We start from the raw sequence: 19,327 nt of genomic DNA, 5'->3' as shown, positions 1-19,327 counted from the left end.
TTATCTGTGGTTAAAGCTATGCAGTCAATGTAGACAACAAAATGAAATAAAAAGCTAAATATGTTCTAATGGTTGTATCATTGTGTACGTCTTTTGTATTGCAGTTTTTTTTTAAATAAAAATTTCAACAAAATGTGTTTATAAGAGATCTTTATTTACATTCTAAACAATGACAAACATGGTATTCCACAATTTACACATAAAACTGGCTTTTGAGGTTGCAAGGCAGGACATTTCATGCACTATAAGTTACAATACGATTTGCATGGATTTGTTTTATGTAAAGCAAGCATGAAGAGACATTTCCGAGAATGCACAGGCAACTTTTCGACTTGCGCTTTGTAGTGTAGACAACGGTAAAGTTATCAATGCACATTTTGCCAGAGGATATTCCTGGAAAAGTTGTAGTCTCCCTGAGACCAGCCAGACAGTTGAAGCGAGGACAAACACTCTTTTAAAAGCTAACTGGAGGCCAACTAATTTTTTAGCACCATATTCATTCCAAAATCCACCCCCAGCCTGCCTCTAAAATTAAAATGTACAGTATAGCAATGCTGAAAGTTACATTAACAGGTATATATTACAAAATTACAAAAGCTGTTCAAGTTAAAAAGGTATGACTCAACAACACTTAAATGTAAGATTGTCTGGGATGGAAAAAAATGTAAGTGTGCACTTTGTGTATAAAAATGTGTTTTACAGCTTAAACAGGAAATTTGTGAATTTAAGTTACATGATTTCTTATTTCCACATAATTTTAGGGACAGTTTAGCATACTTTTTACATATTGCAATCTTCTCATTAAAAAAAAAAAATCTCATTACAGTCAGCCTGTTTGCAGACTCTGCACGGCATTATAAAACAATTCCACCACTAAACTACAGTGTGCAAAATTCTCAATTTGATTATTTTTTCTTCCACTCATCTCACTTTAATCCAGATTAACCAATATAGCTTTGTTTTTGAGGTACTGTATTGTTGTTTCTTTGAAGATTGAATTAGATTTTATTACATATGTACTGGCTCTTTGGGTACAGAGACTAACTTTTGCGCATTATCTATTAAAACATGCACTGTAATCCCTCAACCCAATTAACATTTTGCTTTGAACCAACACAGGATAGTGAGGCGTTTTAAAGAGTAAGGGATTAGACAAATCAAAGCAGAATTACCATAATAAAATCCCAATTGCAATGCCACTTGCAAAATGTACCTCTAAAAATACAGTTGTCCATTTCATGTCCATCATGCAGGTGTGTATTAGTACAATCCAATAAATGTTGTTGGATTTTGTAATTGTCCCTTGAGTGGAATTAAAATACTGCAACTGCAAATTCATGTTGCATTGTCAGCTGGTCAAAGGAAAGGAAACTGCATTTGGATTAGCAAACTCAGATTCATTAGGACTAGGATAAAAACAGATTCTAATTTGAGTTCCAGATATACAATTACTGAGGGTATAGCCCAACATTTTAAACAGACCTATGGTTGATTGGCTCATAACATAGGATGTTTTTTTTTTTTGTCAGGACACTCAAGTCATTATTAGAACTCATTATTGCACTTAAGGAGACAGAAACAAGAAACAGTAAAAAAAAGAATACAATCAGTTTACCAAGATGTAGACATACACACATACTGCATTAGTTGGATTTTAATTCAAAAGAACACTTTATATTTAAAGGGACGAATGCATTTTGGAGAAAATTGCTTATGCTGCATTAATTTATGCTTGAACTTGGCGATTAAATTATTCTTTATGTCCCACCACAGGTTTGTTTAGTCTAGCTTGGTGATCCATTGTGCTGTGGCATGTTATTCATGGTTTGGGTCAGTCAGAGTTTGGTCAGACCAATCATAACTGGACTGGTGATGTGGAAAAGGAGGTGAGACAGAATAAGCATTATTTCAGCCTTGGGTCTTGTTCATCCCAGATAGTTGATAAAAGGATTAGCAGCTGTCACACTCAACCCGTACAAACTAATCTCGGCTATTTAGCATATCATCAATGGATGACACTAATCAATTAAAGAAAAGGATTCTAAACGTAGGATGCTCAACATAAGCAAGTTTGACATTGGAAATAAATGGCATCATCTTGTATGTTTTGGAGAATTTGGCCAAGTTACAAAAACAAAACAAAAAAAAGTCTTAAACAATGAGGTAAACTTTGAGGACGTATGAGAGGACAGTTTTCCATACACAACTAGAATGAATGTGTTAAATGTGTTCGGAAAAATCAGGTACGGATATTGTTCTGTTAGTACAGAGCATCCAGTATCACCCGACTGGCCAAGTTTGGGATTTCCATTGCAGTTTTTTATTTTTACTCTTTTTTTTTTTTTCTCCTTGATTCTCTTCTACCCGAAAGACCTACAAGAGGAAAGAAAGCATACACTTTATTTTCATAAAAATCTTGTTTTTGTTCATCTTTTTATTTTAAAGTGCACTCAATGAACTCACCTAAAGATCTACTGTCTTGGTTGTGTCCTTGAAGCAGGTCTCCTTCTGTTAGTGTTCGTGGCTCTGCGGTTCTGGCTCCTGCCCTGTTGGCCAAAGGGGTAGGCCACCATTTGAGTTGACCCTCTTCTGACTTGTAATCCCTGGGACTCCCTCATCTCCCGTGCCATCTGTGTTAGTGTTAGGCCTGGATTTGTTTGCAAGCGTTGGAATAAGCTCTCGCGATTCACAGTTCTTTTAGGGCAGCTGAACGTCAGTGCCACTCCAGAATCTGACTTCATCTCCCTGGAAAAACCATCTGAAGTTCCATCAAAGCAGCGGCCAATGGCGATCTCTTTGGCAACGCGTGGGTTCTGGTCCGTGACGGTGTATATTCCATAATTGTGTCCAAGGGGATCAACGGGTGCTAACATATTGAATGCATGTGACTCATTATTCTGAAGAACAGGGGGATGCTTTATCAGATACTCTTGCAGGAGACTGTTAATGCCTATACGACGGCAGTTGGCCTGTGGGATCACAGAAATGAGTGACCTGTCTACACTACCTTGATCAAAGAGCATCCCGCTGCACTTAAATTCAAGACAAGCAGCAGAGGTGTTGGGATGGTGTAAGTCTCGAGTACTGCGAATGTCTCTAATACCATACAACTGACCTCTTGTTTGAGGATGAGTCCCACCAAGATTTCTTGACCTTACCATAATTTCTGTAGCTCCATGAATCTTAACTTTAATGAAGCAAGCTCTGAACTCTTGTGGATTTGGCCACCAGGAAAGGTAGTCTCCAGTCCAAGATGTAAGGTCACTTTCCTGAAAGGGTACCACATTGTATTCATATTTATCTTTTTCAACACGGAAAAAACGAAAGTGGTTGGCATCAACAGGTGCATTTTCACATGCAATTAAACTCTGGAAAGGATAGATGGGTCCATTTGTTTCATCAAAATTGTTAGGGTTTGGTTTGGCCAGGTTTATTCGGAAGGCTGTTTTTTTGAGTGCTGAGTCCTCATGATCTGAACGCTGGTAATCTAACTTCCCTAAATATGGCTGAGACACACCAATAATGTTTGGGTTCATTTTTGGCATTGAGGGAGCTGCTTCTAGTTCCTCTCCTCCCATTATAGCCGTTACATAAGCTGTGTAAGCATCAGCCCTCTGAGCATCACAGAAAGCTGGAAGACAAGCACCGTTTGGTCCTGTTATCACGCTATCAAAGCGACCCCAGGCTCGCGGATTTGACGAGTAACCAGGTTTAGGTTCCAGGTTAATCAAGTTTATTACAACTCCTTCGAGTTGCTCGTTGGGCAAGAACTTGTCACTCATGTATGCCCTAACCTTGACATAGCAGCGGCGATTTTCAGGTACATCAAGATTGAACAACCTACGCTCCCTGATTTCCATATTTCCTATTAAGAATGTGCGTTCCTCTCGTTTGTTTCTCCCAGTGCCAGCAATGGTACTTTGTGTTGGCTGAAAGTTACTCTCCTCCTCCCAAATACCTGTGTCAGGATTGAGGGACCAGAGTTTCATAGCAGGGATGTGCTCCTGCATTTTGACATGCTCTGTATCAAGGAGAACTTGCACTGCACCAGCTCCTAGAACCTCCTGGTTTTCTCCATCTCGGAAATCTACTGAAAACATTCCATATGTCCTGAGAGGGAGCATGTCTCCTTCATCATCGACAAAGTTAAGATCACCAGGGGCGGCAGCAGCCATTGTAATATTGCGTGGATCAAGGAATGTCACACTGGCCTTAACAGTCCCTTCATACACTTCCCCTGTGTTTTTATGGAAAGAGTTTGGAGGTATGACCAGTTGACCGATGGGATCCTCATCCTTCATTTCACCTAGGTAAATGGTGTTGCTTTCTGCAGCATTGATATCAATAGGTTCCTGCTTCCTCATCACTTTGACGTCATGGTAGACTGCACCTCCTCTCTTGTCAAAGATAAAAACCTTGATTGTGTCAATGAACTTCTGAGAAGGGTCCACAAAGTTTACCACTAAACGCTGTGTTTCTGGAGACACCTGGATTGTGAAGCCACCCTGATATCCTGTAGTACCTATTCGTTCCTTCCCAATGTAAATGTGTCCAAAGCGCAGAGGTTCATCATTGTCTGTTGCCACCACCCTGCCCCGTACAAGAACTTTAGGCTCTACACAAGTTTGGCAGCCACATTCACTCACAACCTTGATAGGGAGGGTGTAGCGGCCACAGTTGATTTCTTTTGCGTCCATTTCTTTGACCCCACAGCAGAAACCTGTTCCATCCCTGCATCGCATGTCAAAGTCCAGTGCCCCAGGACATTTGTTGTGTGGACAGCGACCTGCATTGTAAAATTTGGAGTCTGTTCCAGGCTGTTTGCAGTCTAATGGTAGTTTGATCAGGTGGGTTTCAGGTGTTGACTTGCATGCTGGGGTCCCTTTAGCTGTAAAATACAAAATGTCAAATCAGTATGAGATCTTATCCCACTGGCTTGTTTTCTTTTAATGCATAAAACTTCTTAATAGTTCCCAGTAAAATTATTTAAAGCAATATATATATATATATATATATATATATATATATATATATATATATATATATATATATATATATATATATATGTTTTTTTTTTTTTTTTTTTGGCTGTTAAAGGTCATTAGTTGACCTTTATTAGCCAAAGTTGTTACATAGAACTTGATGAACTATGAACAAACTATGAACAATGCTTTATTATGAACAAATATTAGGTCACTGATCTTGGAAGCCTGACAAAAGTCATGGTTGCTTTCTCAAAAACTCTTTTATTGTGTCACCATATTGATGACTGCAGTTATTATTGTCACATTACCCCTCAAATCTAAATGCTGCTCATTTATTCACAAGAGTGCTGTTTTTCTTTCAAATGACAGTTATTCTAGAGAGCAACCATGTAATCTTATTTGGGTTTTCAAAAATTAAATTTATGGAAAACAATTTTCCCTGTAGCTGTTGTTTAAATGTAAGCGTGCATAAAGCACATTAATCATCCCCCATTAAGAATCCTGTTGTGACAGGTGTTAGTGTTTCATTCAGCAAAGTACATTATATATGCCAAAATGATTCAAAAGCAGAGAGTTCCCTCAGACAAAGTATAGGGCTGATTGCTTTAGCACACATTTCGGCAGACTATTTCTGACAATCTATATCTTGGATAATAAGCATCATGGGAATTTTTACAATGTGTAGTTATGTCGGCGAATGTGGAAATGCATACTTGTCCGAGAATGAAAAAATAGGATTTATCGACAAGCTTGGATTTCACTTTAATATAAAAAGCGGTTGGGATTTAGGAACTTTATTCTGCCCACCACAACTTTTTGCCAGTCATTCCTTGTTTAGAAAGTGGTAATTTCTACCAACTTAAACATAATAAAATATTGTTCACCACATGTCACTTGACATTATAGGCTTTAATATTTAATCGAAGCCTTCAATATTTAATAGAGTACTTTAGGGACATTTGCAAAAATAGTATAATGGCAAATCCCTCTTGACTGTTAAAATGGTTTTGCACTTACTGAAAACAGTGAGGACCGCTGAAGTAGACTTGATGCTGCCTGTCAGACTAGTTGCTTTGCAGTGATATTGCCCAGACTGCTCTGGTTTGAGGTCTCGCAATATCAAATCTTCGTCATATTTGAAAATTGTACGATTCAGTAAGGTTCCATTGTGGTACCTTTGCAATAAACAAATGATAATTACTAGGACATTACCACTATTTGTCAAAAAACTGTCAAATTCATTGTTTTTACCAGTAATATTTGTCAGGTTTTGGTGATCCTGTTGCTCTACAGCAAAGAGTTGCACGTTGTCCCTCGTAACGTACTTTGTCTTCAGGATGCTTCTCAATATATGGCTTTTCTGTCAGACATAAAACAGCACAATCCATCACATAGTGAGCTTTGTTCAAATGTACATGAAATTATTCAACTTTTTAAAATTGTCCTTTTTACCTGATGATTGCAAGATAGCCCGTACCCAAAGTTCATCAGTACTGTTGTTGGACACTGGGAGAGTGGCAGGTGCAAATTTATCCTTTCTAATGACAATTTGGGTCTGAGGACTGATGCACAGCCCATCCATCTTGAACTGACCCTTGGCATCAGTGTGGGCACGGATAATCTTGGCTTGGCTGGCCAAAGCCACCGTGGCATTCATCACTGGGACCCCTGTAATGCTGAAGACTTCCCCATGTAGTGCCTGTCCATCGCAGATACAGTAGCTGCAGCTCTTATCGGGACGTCCCCCAGGACAGACACGTTTGCATTTCACTGTAAAATAATTTTTGATTTCTATGTAGTCAAGAGAACTATTGTAGGTTGACAAAACATATTTGTTTTAATACACCTCACCTGGGCATGGATTTCCACACTTTTGCACCTCTATGGGTCGTCCTGTACACTGAATCTTAGTAGAAGATCTGTGGCATGTCCTACGTCTTGTCCTCCGTCCCTTTCCACAGGTTACTGAGCAAGCTCCCCATGAACCCCACTGGCTCCACATGGCTATTAAGTCAAGATTTCAGTGAAAATAGGAGCAGTTAACTATTGTTGTGTTAGTAAAATTTGCACCTCTTTAATATATCAGGTTTATGGTGTAAATTACAGTAGATGCTAGAAAAAAAGCCTGATCAAATTTATGCAAATGTCATACTAAAATACACTCATACATAACATACTTTTATATACACTCACTGGCCACTTTATAAGGTACTGTCCATCTGTTTGTCAATGCAAATTTTTAATTAGCAGCAACTAAATGCATTTAGGCATGTACACGTGGTCAAGACGATCTGCAGCAGTTCAAACCGAGTATCAGTATGTGGCATGGTTGTTGGTGCCAGATGGGCTGCTCTGAGTATTTCAGAAACTTCTAATCTACTGGGATTTTCATGCACAACCATCTCTAGGGTTTACAGAGAATGGTACAAAAAGAGAAAATATCCAGTGAGCAGCAAATCTGTATGCACAAATACCTTATTCATGCCACAGGTCAGAAGAGAATGGCCAGACTGGTTCCTGTTTTCTCTGCACATTTTAGGCCCATTAGTACCAATTGAGTATCGTGTCAATGCCAGAGCCTTCCTAAGTGTTTTTGCTGATCATGTCCATCCCTTTATGACCTCAGTGTACTCATCTTCTGATGGCTATTTCCAGCAGGATAACACACCATGTCATAGAGCGCAAATCATCTCAGACTGGTTTCTTTACATTTCAATGAGTTCACTGTACTCAAATGGCCTCCACAGTCACCAGATCTCAATCCAATGGAGCACCTTTGGGATGTGGTGGAACGGGAGATTCACATCATGGACGTTTAGCCAATAAATCTGCAGCAACTTTGAGATGCTATCATGTCAATATGGACCAAAATCTCAGGAATTTTTCCAGTATCTTAATTAAAGCTACGCCACAAAGGATTAAGGCAGTTCTAAAGGCAAAAGGGGGTCCAACCAAGTACTAGTAAGGTGTACCTAATAAAGTGTCTGGTGAGTGTACATCTATAGATTTGTGTGTACAGAAATGTCAGACTACATTCTGACATCCCCGCCAGTGTGGTTGCATTGATTTTCAGATAAAAGACAACCAAGCTCTAGACACAGAAACATGTTTGGGTTTAGCCAGCTAATTGGGCACCACATGTGTCATGTAAATGTCAGCAGGATGTGATCACACTTGAGGATCCTAAGTGGAAACCAGTGGGGTAAAGAGTCAATACAATTGAAGTGATTCTGAAATGTGACAAAAACAAATATTTGGACATATCTGGTTTGAAAAGCATCCAGTGTGCTTGTAACAACTCAAGGCTGTCTGTTCTGGCTTCATCCTGCTAAAAAAAATTAAAACCAGCGCAAGATGGTTTTGGAAGTGGTGTGTACTTGTAACTAGGGCTGGGCGATATTGCAAACATGCACACTTGATTATTATTTTCCATATTGAGCTATAACAATATACATTTCAATATACGTTGTTAATGCTTCCAGATTAAAAAGAGTTCCCAAGAATGACTGAAGCCACAAAAATTAGAGGGTCCATTAAATGGCATAATATTTTTGGCCGAAAATTTGGTACATCTCTAATATCAACACACTTTTATATTCCCATTGTTGCACATTTCTGCTATGTGATTGGCTCTTGCATCAGTATAGAATAAAAAAGTCCAGAGCTTATCATTGTTATTGACACAAAGTTTATCGTGATTCGATATAATATCGTTTATCAGCCTAGCCCGTATTGGAACTAGGCTTGGGTGGTAAAACGGTAATATGGTATACCGTGGGATCTAAAAATAGCAGTTAGTAATATTTCGATATCAGTTTCAGTACCGCTATACCATCATAAAAAGCAATGCACTTATATAGGAGACAAGAATTAAATAATAAATATAATTTATTTAATGCCTAAAAATGCGTATAGTTGTCAATGCGGCGTGGAGGAGACCGAAAAAGATGGGGAAAGATGGCACATCAAGTGACCTGGTCTCAAAAAAGAACACAACTTCTGCAGTTTGACAGTATTTCGGATTTCAACCAAACAAGAAAGGAGTGGCGGTAAATACAGACGAGGCTAATTGTGCAAAAAAAAAGAGGTGACCACGAGAGATAAAAAAAAACCTTAAACCTAAGGTCAGTGTTCGGTATTCAGTTTCTGAATGGTTTAGGCAAAAGCCAACAGTTTGTTGATAATATCTGAGCCTTACATCAGAATTTTTTTGTATTGTGTAGGCCTACGGTAATACTGTATACCGAGGTAAAATAGGGAGGATGTTTGACGGTATCAAAATCTGGATATGCCCTAGCCTACTTGGAACCCACTAATTGGTAAGTTAAACCATCTTATTGCCAGCCTGGTCAAATTGGGAGAAAAGATTGAACCAGCTTAAAAAGTTTATATTCTTTCCTTGTTTACCTTGACATGGTGGTGTTGAACACTCTCTCCTTTCAATGTGAGGTCCCACACAGACGGGCGAAAGCAGCAATGGAAGAGGTTGCGTGCTCATGCATTTCCTCTGACGGACTTGGATGCCAACATCATTACAGGCAGTGGCACTGCAAGGCGTCCATTCACTCCAGTCAGTCCAGTATGAGTGCACTTAAAAAAAAAAACAGAAGACTTTTGTACACTCATATGTTAAACTGCATATAACTCCATATGGAATACTCTTCTCTACCATGATAGATTGTCTGTTGACTAATTGTACCTGGTGGACACTGGAATCGCACATGGTAGTTGGAGCAGCTGCGGCCAAACGGCTGCTCCTTATTGATGCACCAGAAGCCCTTCTCCAGACTGGAATGGACCACCTCCCCTGTATCTGCAGCTGCAACCCAGTCTGTGGTACGGGCCTCCATCGCTACAGGTCGTGAGCAGACTCTTTCTCGATAGTAAAAGCGAATGGCTTCTAACCTCTCATAGTCACCGTTTCCTCCTGGATGATCAATATTGAACCAGGATGTCCACTCTGTCACGCCTGGGTTACACAAAACAAAGATCAGAGTAAGACATTTTACAAGGACAGTATCCTCTTGCTGTGACCCAAAGAGGCGAAGAACGAGACTTTCCAGATTGCGTCAGATTTCTGCTTGGTTTACTCCAAAAAAAAAAAAAAAAAATCAATCCAGCTTTTTTCATCATATGAAAAGAATACAACCCGTGTCTCGCAAAAGTGCATGTTGCGTTATGTTGAGCTGTCCCATGGGAGGTATGAATCGGATGACGTAATTCAAAGCAATGAGAGCTGTCTGAATTGTCTGAGAGACAACTTGCTCCAATTAAGAACATGTGTAAACTCATTTACACCTCAATGAGTCAATGTCTTATTGTTTCAGCATTGCAGTGGCTATAAGCCTTCATCATTAGGGCTCACATTTAATGAAGACGGATGACTCTAGAAATCATTACATCACTTTTTTAGCATCACAGAGATCCATAGTGTGGTTTGGATCGACTAGGACACCACAAATTAGTTGATTGCTTAAAGAGAGCATGTTAATATATCCATAACTACCTGTGGTCTGTGGTTCCACGAGGGTGTTGTAAGCCAGCTTTCTGTTTCTGTCTGTTTGGTTTAACCTCCGAAGACGTGAGCTGTCCCAGATGGGTCCTGAGGGAATTCAAACGTTATTATAGCGTGCTCAGCAAAGGTGCTACCAAAGGAACATTGGCTGCAACTAGATCTGCAAGAAACACTGCCCTCCTTAGGGACTAGCTAAACTCGGTCTTAAAAATCTGGACTCAAATTTTGTTTGATCTATTACAGTGCAATATAATTTGCAATGTAATAGATCAGAAGAACTTATTCCTTGCACGTTTCTTCGGTTGCAGACATGTCTGTGAATGCGATCGGAAAATCCTACTTGGCTTTGCGGTGAATGGAATGTGTGCAAAAGACATTTCATATTAAATTACTTTTTTTGTGCATTGGTGCCACCAGAGTCCAAGTGGCCTACTTTTATCTGCTCAGCATCCATTGCCGACTGATTTGGACTTTAGTCTGCTCTGATGATTGCCCTGTGGAGGACATATTTGATTCATTTCTGCACTGTATCTCTTTCTGCTTTGTCTGGTCACAATATGAGATGCTATTCACATATGGAAGATGGCCGTATCCTCTACATCCCTTTTCAAATTAATCTGGAGACACTTACTAGCCATGCCCCAAAGGAGAAGATAGAATAAAGGGAACAAGCACATGGTTTCTCGTGCTTTCTAGATGAGACATTACCATAAGATGCACTCCCACATCCCAGATGGATGGTGCTTTTTGCGGACAGTGCTTCGTTCTGAAGGTTAATCCCTGAACCACTTTTCAGAACATGTTAATAATGGCCTGTTTCCACTGAGTGGTACGGTACGGGTCACCTTTATGAGGCTTGCGTTTCCACTGCTAAAAGTGTACCAATGGTACCCTTTTGGTGGGCGTGGTGTACGACAGAAAGTTTCAATCAACGGATTTCTTACTCGAGAAAATGTCTACAGTAAAGCTGTACAGGTAGTTCACATATCATATGAGAAGCACTTCTCACAAAACAGATGCTTTATACACAAATAATTGTGCATAAATGTTCATTACTAACCTTTCTATGAACATGACTTGATTATAACTGCAGATCAATGATGCGAAATAGTCTACTGTAACATCTGCGATTACAATAAATGCAACATGAACACATACAGACCTTTACAGTCTCCAATATGTTACGAATTACAGAAAAACTACACATAGTATACATTTAGTCCTTATTTAGGTTAAAAAAACAACATGCAACATATAGCCCCCATTCAGTGCAAACCTCTCATATGTGTCTTTAATCTTCAGCAGCACATGAAACCTCTATTAGAGAGCAACTTCATCATTCCGAGTTCATAGTAGTTCAAAAGGTGATGATAGTAGTTAAACATGGTAGTTTGTTCATGTTTTAGGTTGCTGAAAGAATCATTTACTCCTTTGTTTTTTCTGGCATTTCTTTGTTTTTTCGCATCAGTCTCACGTTTGTTGTATTTAAATTTCAAATATAGACGCGCATTATGCGCTTTATGTCTCATTCAGACTAGCAGCGACTTTGTAACTGCCTGTAGCTCTGAATGGCGAACTGCTTCTGTGTAGAATGCAGGTCTGTGTATGTATATACAGCCAGAATACAACCGGCCACTGAGAATCACATGAGCTGTACTGATGCTTCTATTGGCTGTCGCTGAAGAAATTCGCTCTTCTTGTGGCTGTTCATCAAGACGACGACAAGGTTTGTTTGAGTTAGGGTCGACCATGGCTCTTTATTTTATGTATATATTATTACCGTGTAAGGTCTTGGCGGTGTATTTAAAACATGCTGGTTGCTATGTTTTCATTCGGGCTTGTTACACAAGTAAGTGACGTATCTCTTTAAACCAATATGGTTCAGTTGCGCGTCTTGCTCTGCCTTTTGGTACCCTTTTGCCAGGCTAGGTACCCATTGCAAAGGATACCCAAAAAGTGGTACGGTACGGTTCGCTTTTAGGTACCTTTGGATAGTGAAAAAGCCATAAAAGCATACCAAACCGAACCTTACCATACCATACCACTCATGTGGAAACAGGCCATAATGTACTGTGATAAGGAAATTTTAACCCAAGAGATACATCCACCAATGCCATTCATATATATTTTCCCTCAAAGGTGACGTGTCTTAGCCAAGCCTAACATCCTCAAGTAGAAACAGCACAGTGTCTTGACATTGGACTGTTACTGGAATTACTCGATGCTCACACACTGAAGCGCTTATCTGCGGCAGACATGTCAGTCAGCAGCTGTGCAGGACTTCCTCCAAGTCACAATTACTGGGATCATATTCCTCTCAAATGCTATGCTGATTTACCTTGCAGGTTCACCTGAAAGAGCGCTTGCCATTCCCAAAGTACAGATCACAGAATATGAGAATATCATTATTTCTGCTATACACTTATCCTGAGTGGCCCGCTGAGATTGAGGCGAGTGTCACTTTTCTTTAGTGTTCTGATTATTATATGTCAGACTTTGCTTCCTGCTTCTGACTTACCACAATTGTTATAGGTGAAACACATAATGTTTAGTCATCTATGAATACCTTAATAAATCCATAATATATTTTGAAAACATTGGATGAAGATTTACACATGGAGTCAATGCTTTTTCATAATTTGTCTTTATCGCAGGGGTATGGTGGCTCAGTGGTTAGCACTGTCGCCTCACAGCAAGAAGGTCGCTGGTTTGAGTCCCGGCTGGGCCAGTTGGTATGGAGTTTGTATGTTTTTCCCTGTTCACGTGGGTTTCTTCTGGGTGCTCCGGTTTTCCACACCATCTAAAGACATGCGCTATAGGTGAATTGGGTAAACTAAATTGGCCATAGTGTGTGAATGAGAGAGTGTATGGGTGTTTTCCAGTACGGGGTTGCGGCTGGAAGTGCATTTGCTGGAATAGTTGACGCTTCATTCCACTGGCGTGACCCCTGATAAATAAGGGACTAAGCCGAAGAAAAACTAATGAATGTCTGTATCGCTAGAAAGTAAACATACTGTATACAGATGTTGCAAATTTTTATTGTTACTAATTGTATTATTTTTAAATTGTATCATTTCCTTAAAGTTTAAACTGGAGAGTTCGACAAAAATGATCATTAAAATGATAGGTTACCCACAAATTAAAATTACGTCATAACTTTTTTCTCTTTTTTTTAGACCTTTATCAGTTTTTTTATGCGGTTCAACACAAAAGTACATATTTTGAAGAATGCTGGATGCTGGCACGAATCGATTTTCATAGTAGGAAAAGAAATTACTAGTTCAATGGATTCCCAGCAACCAATATTTTTCAAGATGTCTCCTTTTGTGTTTAACAGAAGAAAGAAAATTAAATGGGTTGATGACATGATGACAGAATTTTTTTATAATTAAATTTTTTTTTATATAATTTAACAGTACCATCAATTTACACATTTTTACGTCCTTTTAACACCCTCTTTCCTCTCCCCTTCCCAAAAGCAGCAGTTAGTAATTAGATGTTGCTATCATAAATACAGATAAATATTATAAACTCAATAAATCAAAAGCACACATACAGAAAATATTAATAGTTAAATAAAAATACAATAATAATAATACTTAAATAAATCAAATAAGATAATTACATTTTAACCTTACGTTTCACCACAGTGACCTTATTCATCCTCCAGAAATGCCAAATTATTTCCCCATTTTCTCTGATAAATCTAATTTATCAAGTAATCTATATGTCATTTTTTCTATATGCTGCCACCTTCCCCATTTCCGTAACCCATTCTTGAAATGATGGTGAACCTGCTGAATGCCACCCCTCATAATGATTTGTCTTCCAATCATATTACTTTGGAATCCACTCAGACATCTTCAAAACAGACCCCAACACAAACGGGTCTCTCAGAACATATATTTTAGGACAAAACGAAAAGCAGAACCCAGAAACATTCTGAATGTAATTGTGCACTTTAACCCAGAATTCCTGTATTTTAGAACAGGACCACAGGGCTTGCATCCTTCTTCGCTCTAATTTCTCCAGCATTCAGCAAAGTCCTTCAACCCAAGCCTGAAAACACTGAGTAAAATTATTCAAAATTTTAAATTGTATTAAGCGTACTCCTAAATTTCTTGACATTGCTTTACAGTTTTGGCAAATTTTCTTCCGTTGTTCATCAATGCAAATGTACAATTTAGATTTTTACTCCTAAAAGTTTTGGAAAACTACAGCCCATCTTTTCCATTAACGACAGAATTTTTTAAGAAAGGCATGCATATCTGCATGTGTAAACTCATGACTAACAAACCCTAGTATTCATGGCTATAAGATTTACCTAATTTGTCTGTGCTGATTTATATTATTCAAAAGGTATTTACAATTCACACCAAAGTACACCAAAGAAGATATCCATAAAATATAATTGGGCATGTGCATTTATCATCTGCTTAAAAAGATGGTGGCTTAAACTAGGTTCTTGAATGGTCAAAAATCCAGGAACAGTGTGCATATCCAAAGGCTTGATAGGGCTCATAGGGAAGGTTTGGGGCCATAACTAGGCCCACACGGAATCTGCGCGCGCAGAATTCCGCAGATTTTCCACAGATTTTCCGCAGAATTCTGCAGATTTTTAGCTCATTATTAATTCTGTTTATTTACTTGAGTAAATGTGTAAATCTGAATTTATTCAGTTTTTATTCAGTAATTTATTGTTTTTTATTTAATATATTAAGGTTTTAGTTATGATACTCCGCTGGATACTCCCAAAATAATTCCGCAGAAATCTGCAGATTTTTACCAAAATTCTCCGCAGAAGTAGCAAAAAACGTCCGCAGATTCCGTCTGGCCCTGGCCATAACCCACTTTCCCCCCAAGACGAACCTCCACACATCTCAATCCTGAACCCAACCAACCTTCCCTGTTCCTCAGAGCAAAAAATTGTATAAGGCCTAAACATCTTAGCAGTGCTGCTGGTATAAATCCATTATTTTTTATTATTATTTTTTTTACTTGAGCAATAAACCTTTATAACACATACGAGGCCACTAATTTATAATAAGCAATAACCTAGTTGATTTATTCCAAGAAAGAAGGACTGCATGCCCGTGACCTCACTGGAACATTGTAATATCCACACCCAGTAACAGGGCATTATTAGGATCAGGTGTGTAATAATGTACTTTGAAGTGGAAACTATAAGTTAACAACATCTAAAAATACACAACTATATATCAGTGTCTTCCTAACATAGACTGACACCCTGCCCTCCCATAACAAAGCACTCGTGCCAATTTTATTTTGGGAGATGGCTTTCACACAAGAGGGTAATTTAAACTTGGTTCAGCAATTCCGTGATTATTTTGTACCTGTCTTACTGCCAGGGGTTTTACCCCACAATTTAAAGTGTAATATCATTACTCTTTTTAGGACTTCTCAAGTCACCTCATAAAGTCTGCACTGTGTCCAACAGGCATGCTCAGACAATTAATCTATTCATGTAAATAACAGTCTGTGGCCTTTTAATAAGACATTCCCCCTTTTTAATGTGTGTTTGGTGTATTCCTAACCAAGCCAAAAGCTAATCAAAATACATGCAAGTTTTGGGCTTTAATAAAAGAGCTACGTCAAAGCTGCGGCAGAGTGGTTAGCGTACATGCTCTCTTGACATGCTACTTAAATGAGAATCATCAAAAAAAATCTTCCAAACAGTTTAGACACAAAAACATGCCAAAATTTAGCTGGCATTAGCATCATACTTTCTGAAAGTTCTTCCCAGGTTCTCCCAAAAGGGGAGGTAAATCATTTCGGCATGTTATGTAATCCCTTTGACAAAGCGCTACAGTGCTAGCCCACATTCTCATACACATTAGGGTGGGTGCAAAAACACTGTGATGTCTTTAATGTAGTATACGAGGTTGGTAACAAGTAGGGATTTGTTTGAAATCAGAGACATTTCATTTAGGAAGGCTGTGTGCCCAGGCAGTGGTCGTGAAATTGCATTCCACATCCCATCGTGTTTTAATGAATGCAAATGAGCGCTCCAAAGTGGTTTTGTCTGTGTGTTTATCCTGCGTCGGCAAACATGTGGAAGTAGTTTCGTGCTTCTGGCACTTGTCCTGGCTGAGGTGTGCTCGAATGGAAGATGATGGTGAGCTCTGTCTGATTGGGTTGAGAGGAATATTAGGAGACACCGACTCTGATGTGGGATGCATCTGTGCTCCATTATTCTAAGCTGAACAACTCTATTGTCACCGAATAATAATGTAACCCAAGCTAGATTGGTGGGTGTGTGTTTAAAATGATCTGGATTAGTTGCCTTGTCTTTGAACTGTTGCACCCAGAAATCTGAGCTGAAGTGTCGGCTTGAATATAGAACACACTGGAGTGTATTGCTGTGTCTGTTACTTTGGAGAAATTTTAGTGGACTTGATTTTTAATGATAAATGTAAAGATTTCTAACACAATATAAAACTAGACCATAATTTTCATTAATAAGATTGTTCTTTAGACTGCATATTGATTCACTTATTAAAAATGCATTATTGTTGCTATATAAGTCTTGATTTTACTTAACACAAATGGTGTAAAAGGAAGTGAAATCACTGTAACACACCTTGATTGTTTTATAAATAAGTGAAGACCGCATTACCATAAAGTATAGCCTCTATTTTTCCATGTAGCGTATATTTTTAACTGAACAAATAGACAATAATACACATTTTTATAGTTCTAGCTTTATTTGACCTGTCATAAGTGGTGTAAAGGGAAACTAAATCACTTTAATCACATTAAACCACACCAAAAAAATAAAAAATAATAAATAAATAGGCTAAATAAATGAATGACCCCGACGGTACATTTGGTCATTTCTTATAGGCTATAACTATTGTTGCTAATAATAGGCCTAATAAAACATTTAAATATTAATTTTGCGAAATTTATTCAAAAACAGTTCGTTCAATGACAAATTCATAGTAGGCTATGCATACATTAGCTAATTATTTTACATACAGTACATGATCTAATTGGCGCGAAGGTGCCGGTGGCCACTTCATGTGGGGGGAAAAAAAGCAAAATTGAGACGTGTAGCCTCTCGCAACTTTACCTTTGATCCCTCTTTCCACCCTATTTTTCACTTCAAAGCAGCAGACATCGATGTACCGGGCAGCTGAACTTCAGAGCAAAGTGAAACATCTGGAGAATAAATCGTTTGAATGGAGCAGATTAGAGAGTGGCAATATTTACTTTGGCCCGTTGAAAATGGCTTCGCCGTGCCCCTGGATGAAACTGGCACGAGCGCGCGGGCTTGCAGCTCATTACCGGATGACTGAGCGACATCTGGATATTTAAATACCGAATTTTAGCCCTAAAGGTTCTTAAAAGCCTTGACTTAGACCTCAGCATCGTCAGGCGCTATTTTCCGTAAACGGCGGCTGTCTACTCGTGTTGGGAAACAGGTAATAAATTCCGCAGAGAGTTTGAGGTGGACCGGAGACGAGAGGATGGAGTGACAGTGAAGGTAATAGATGTGGATAAAATGGTGCCGTCCAAATTTCAGTCGAATTCGTTTGGCAGTTTTCCAGTATTTCACGACTGTAAGTCAGCCATTCAAATAATAAATTCCTCCACAGACGTTTCCAAAAGCAAAGACTTCTCTTTGACTTGCCTACATACATGACAATATGATAAGGTAGTCTAAAACTTCTGCTCTGTTCTTATGTTAGAATATTTAAAGGGGTAATTCACCCAAAAATGTAAATTTTCTCACTGTTTTCTAACCTTTAAGTTGTTCCAAACCTTTTGTTTTTAAATTTCTTTCTTTATTTAAACACAAAAGAAGATATTTTGAGAAAAACTGAAACTCTGTAACTCTTGACTTCCATAGTAGGAAAAAAATAGCATGGAAGTCAGTGGTTACAGGTTTCCAGCTTTCTTCAAGATATCTTTTGATGAATTAGGAAGTTAAAGCAAAAGGCAAAGGGTGAGTAAATAATGACAGAATTTTCATTTGTTGGGTGAACCATCCTTTTAAATATATAATTGCTTATATAAATACACAGATGGGACAGATGGTATTTGCCTAAATTATAATCACCTTATTCTTATTTAAAGTCACATAATATGCCAAAATCCTTTCAAAGTGTCAATTAATATGCAGCGACGCAAAACAGAAGCAGATTAGTAGGAAAACAGTTTGATTTACTAAAGATAATTCCAGCCATGCAAGCAAACAAACAGACTCTGCTGTTTCTTAGGACTTAAGTGCTGACAGCTGTATCCAAACTGTTGCGTAATTAATTAAGAATAAAGAGAGTTATTTAAATGACATTACCTTGTGCCAGAGACACAACAAAGACAGTAGACAGCACCAACGTCACCACCGTGAAGTCCCACATAGTGCCACTGTCACTGATGGGCAGCTGCTTGTAACAAAACAAATGTAAAAACAGATATGGCTTTGTCGAGTTTTTGAGTGACTCGACCAATGAATTTGTTCCCCCCTTCCTTCAAAATCAAGTCTGATAAGTTTCGTGAAGTTCCCAGAGTTTTAAAAGACAGGGATGGAGTGGAAAGTGGTCCAGACCAGCCCCCTCCTGCTCGCCATTGGCCAGTGCACTAACATCTGTGTCCTTATATCATTCCAGCAGGCAAAAAGAACAGACAGATGTAGGAGAAAGGTGACTATTGCATCAGAAAAATGTAATGTTTGTGGTTTTAATTATGATATGCTGCATTACCACAAATCAATAAAGCACTTTGTGTGTTTTATGATGTTCTAGACTTGGAATGTTAGGTTTATTTCTATCACAAATGAAGATGTTAATGTGATGACAACATT

At 38.6% G+C, this 19,327-nt stretch overlaps 1 protein-coding gene across 1 annotated transcript; it reads right to left on the bottom strand.

Moving 5' to 3' along the window:
* Positions 1–135: 135 nt before the first annotated feature.
* cilp2 (cartilage intermediate layer protein 2) lies at positions 136–19,009 on the bottom strand. The gene is made up of 10 exons (XM_087304203.1): positions 18,821–19,009; positions 10,492–10,587; positions 9,685–9,954; positions 9,393–9,575; positions 6,837–6,989; positions 6,438–6,755; positions 6,237–6,345; positions 6,003–6,160; positions 2,464–4,888; positions 136–2,373 (listed from the first exon to the last, which is right to left on the bottom strand). The coding sequence occupies exons 1-9, from the start codon at positions 18,882–18,884 to the stop codon at positions 2,472–2,474; spliced, it is 3,768 nt and encodes a 1,255-aa protein (XP_087160329.1). The 5' UTR covers positions 18,885–19,009; the 3' UTR covers positions 136–2,373; positions 2,464–2,471.
* Between the last annotated feature and the right edge of the window lie 318 nt (positions 19,010–19,327).

Source organism: Danio rerio, chromosome 22 (genome assembly GCF_052040795.2).
Source record: "Danio rerio strain M-AB ecotype USA chromosome 22, GRCz13ab, whole genome shotgun sequence".
Lineage (NCBI taxonomy): Eukaryota > Metazoa > Chordata > Actinopteri > Cypriniformes > Danionidae > Danio > Danio rerio.
This window is presented reverse-complemented; position numbering and strand designations above follow the sequence as displayed.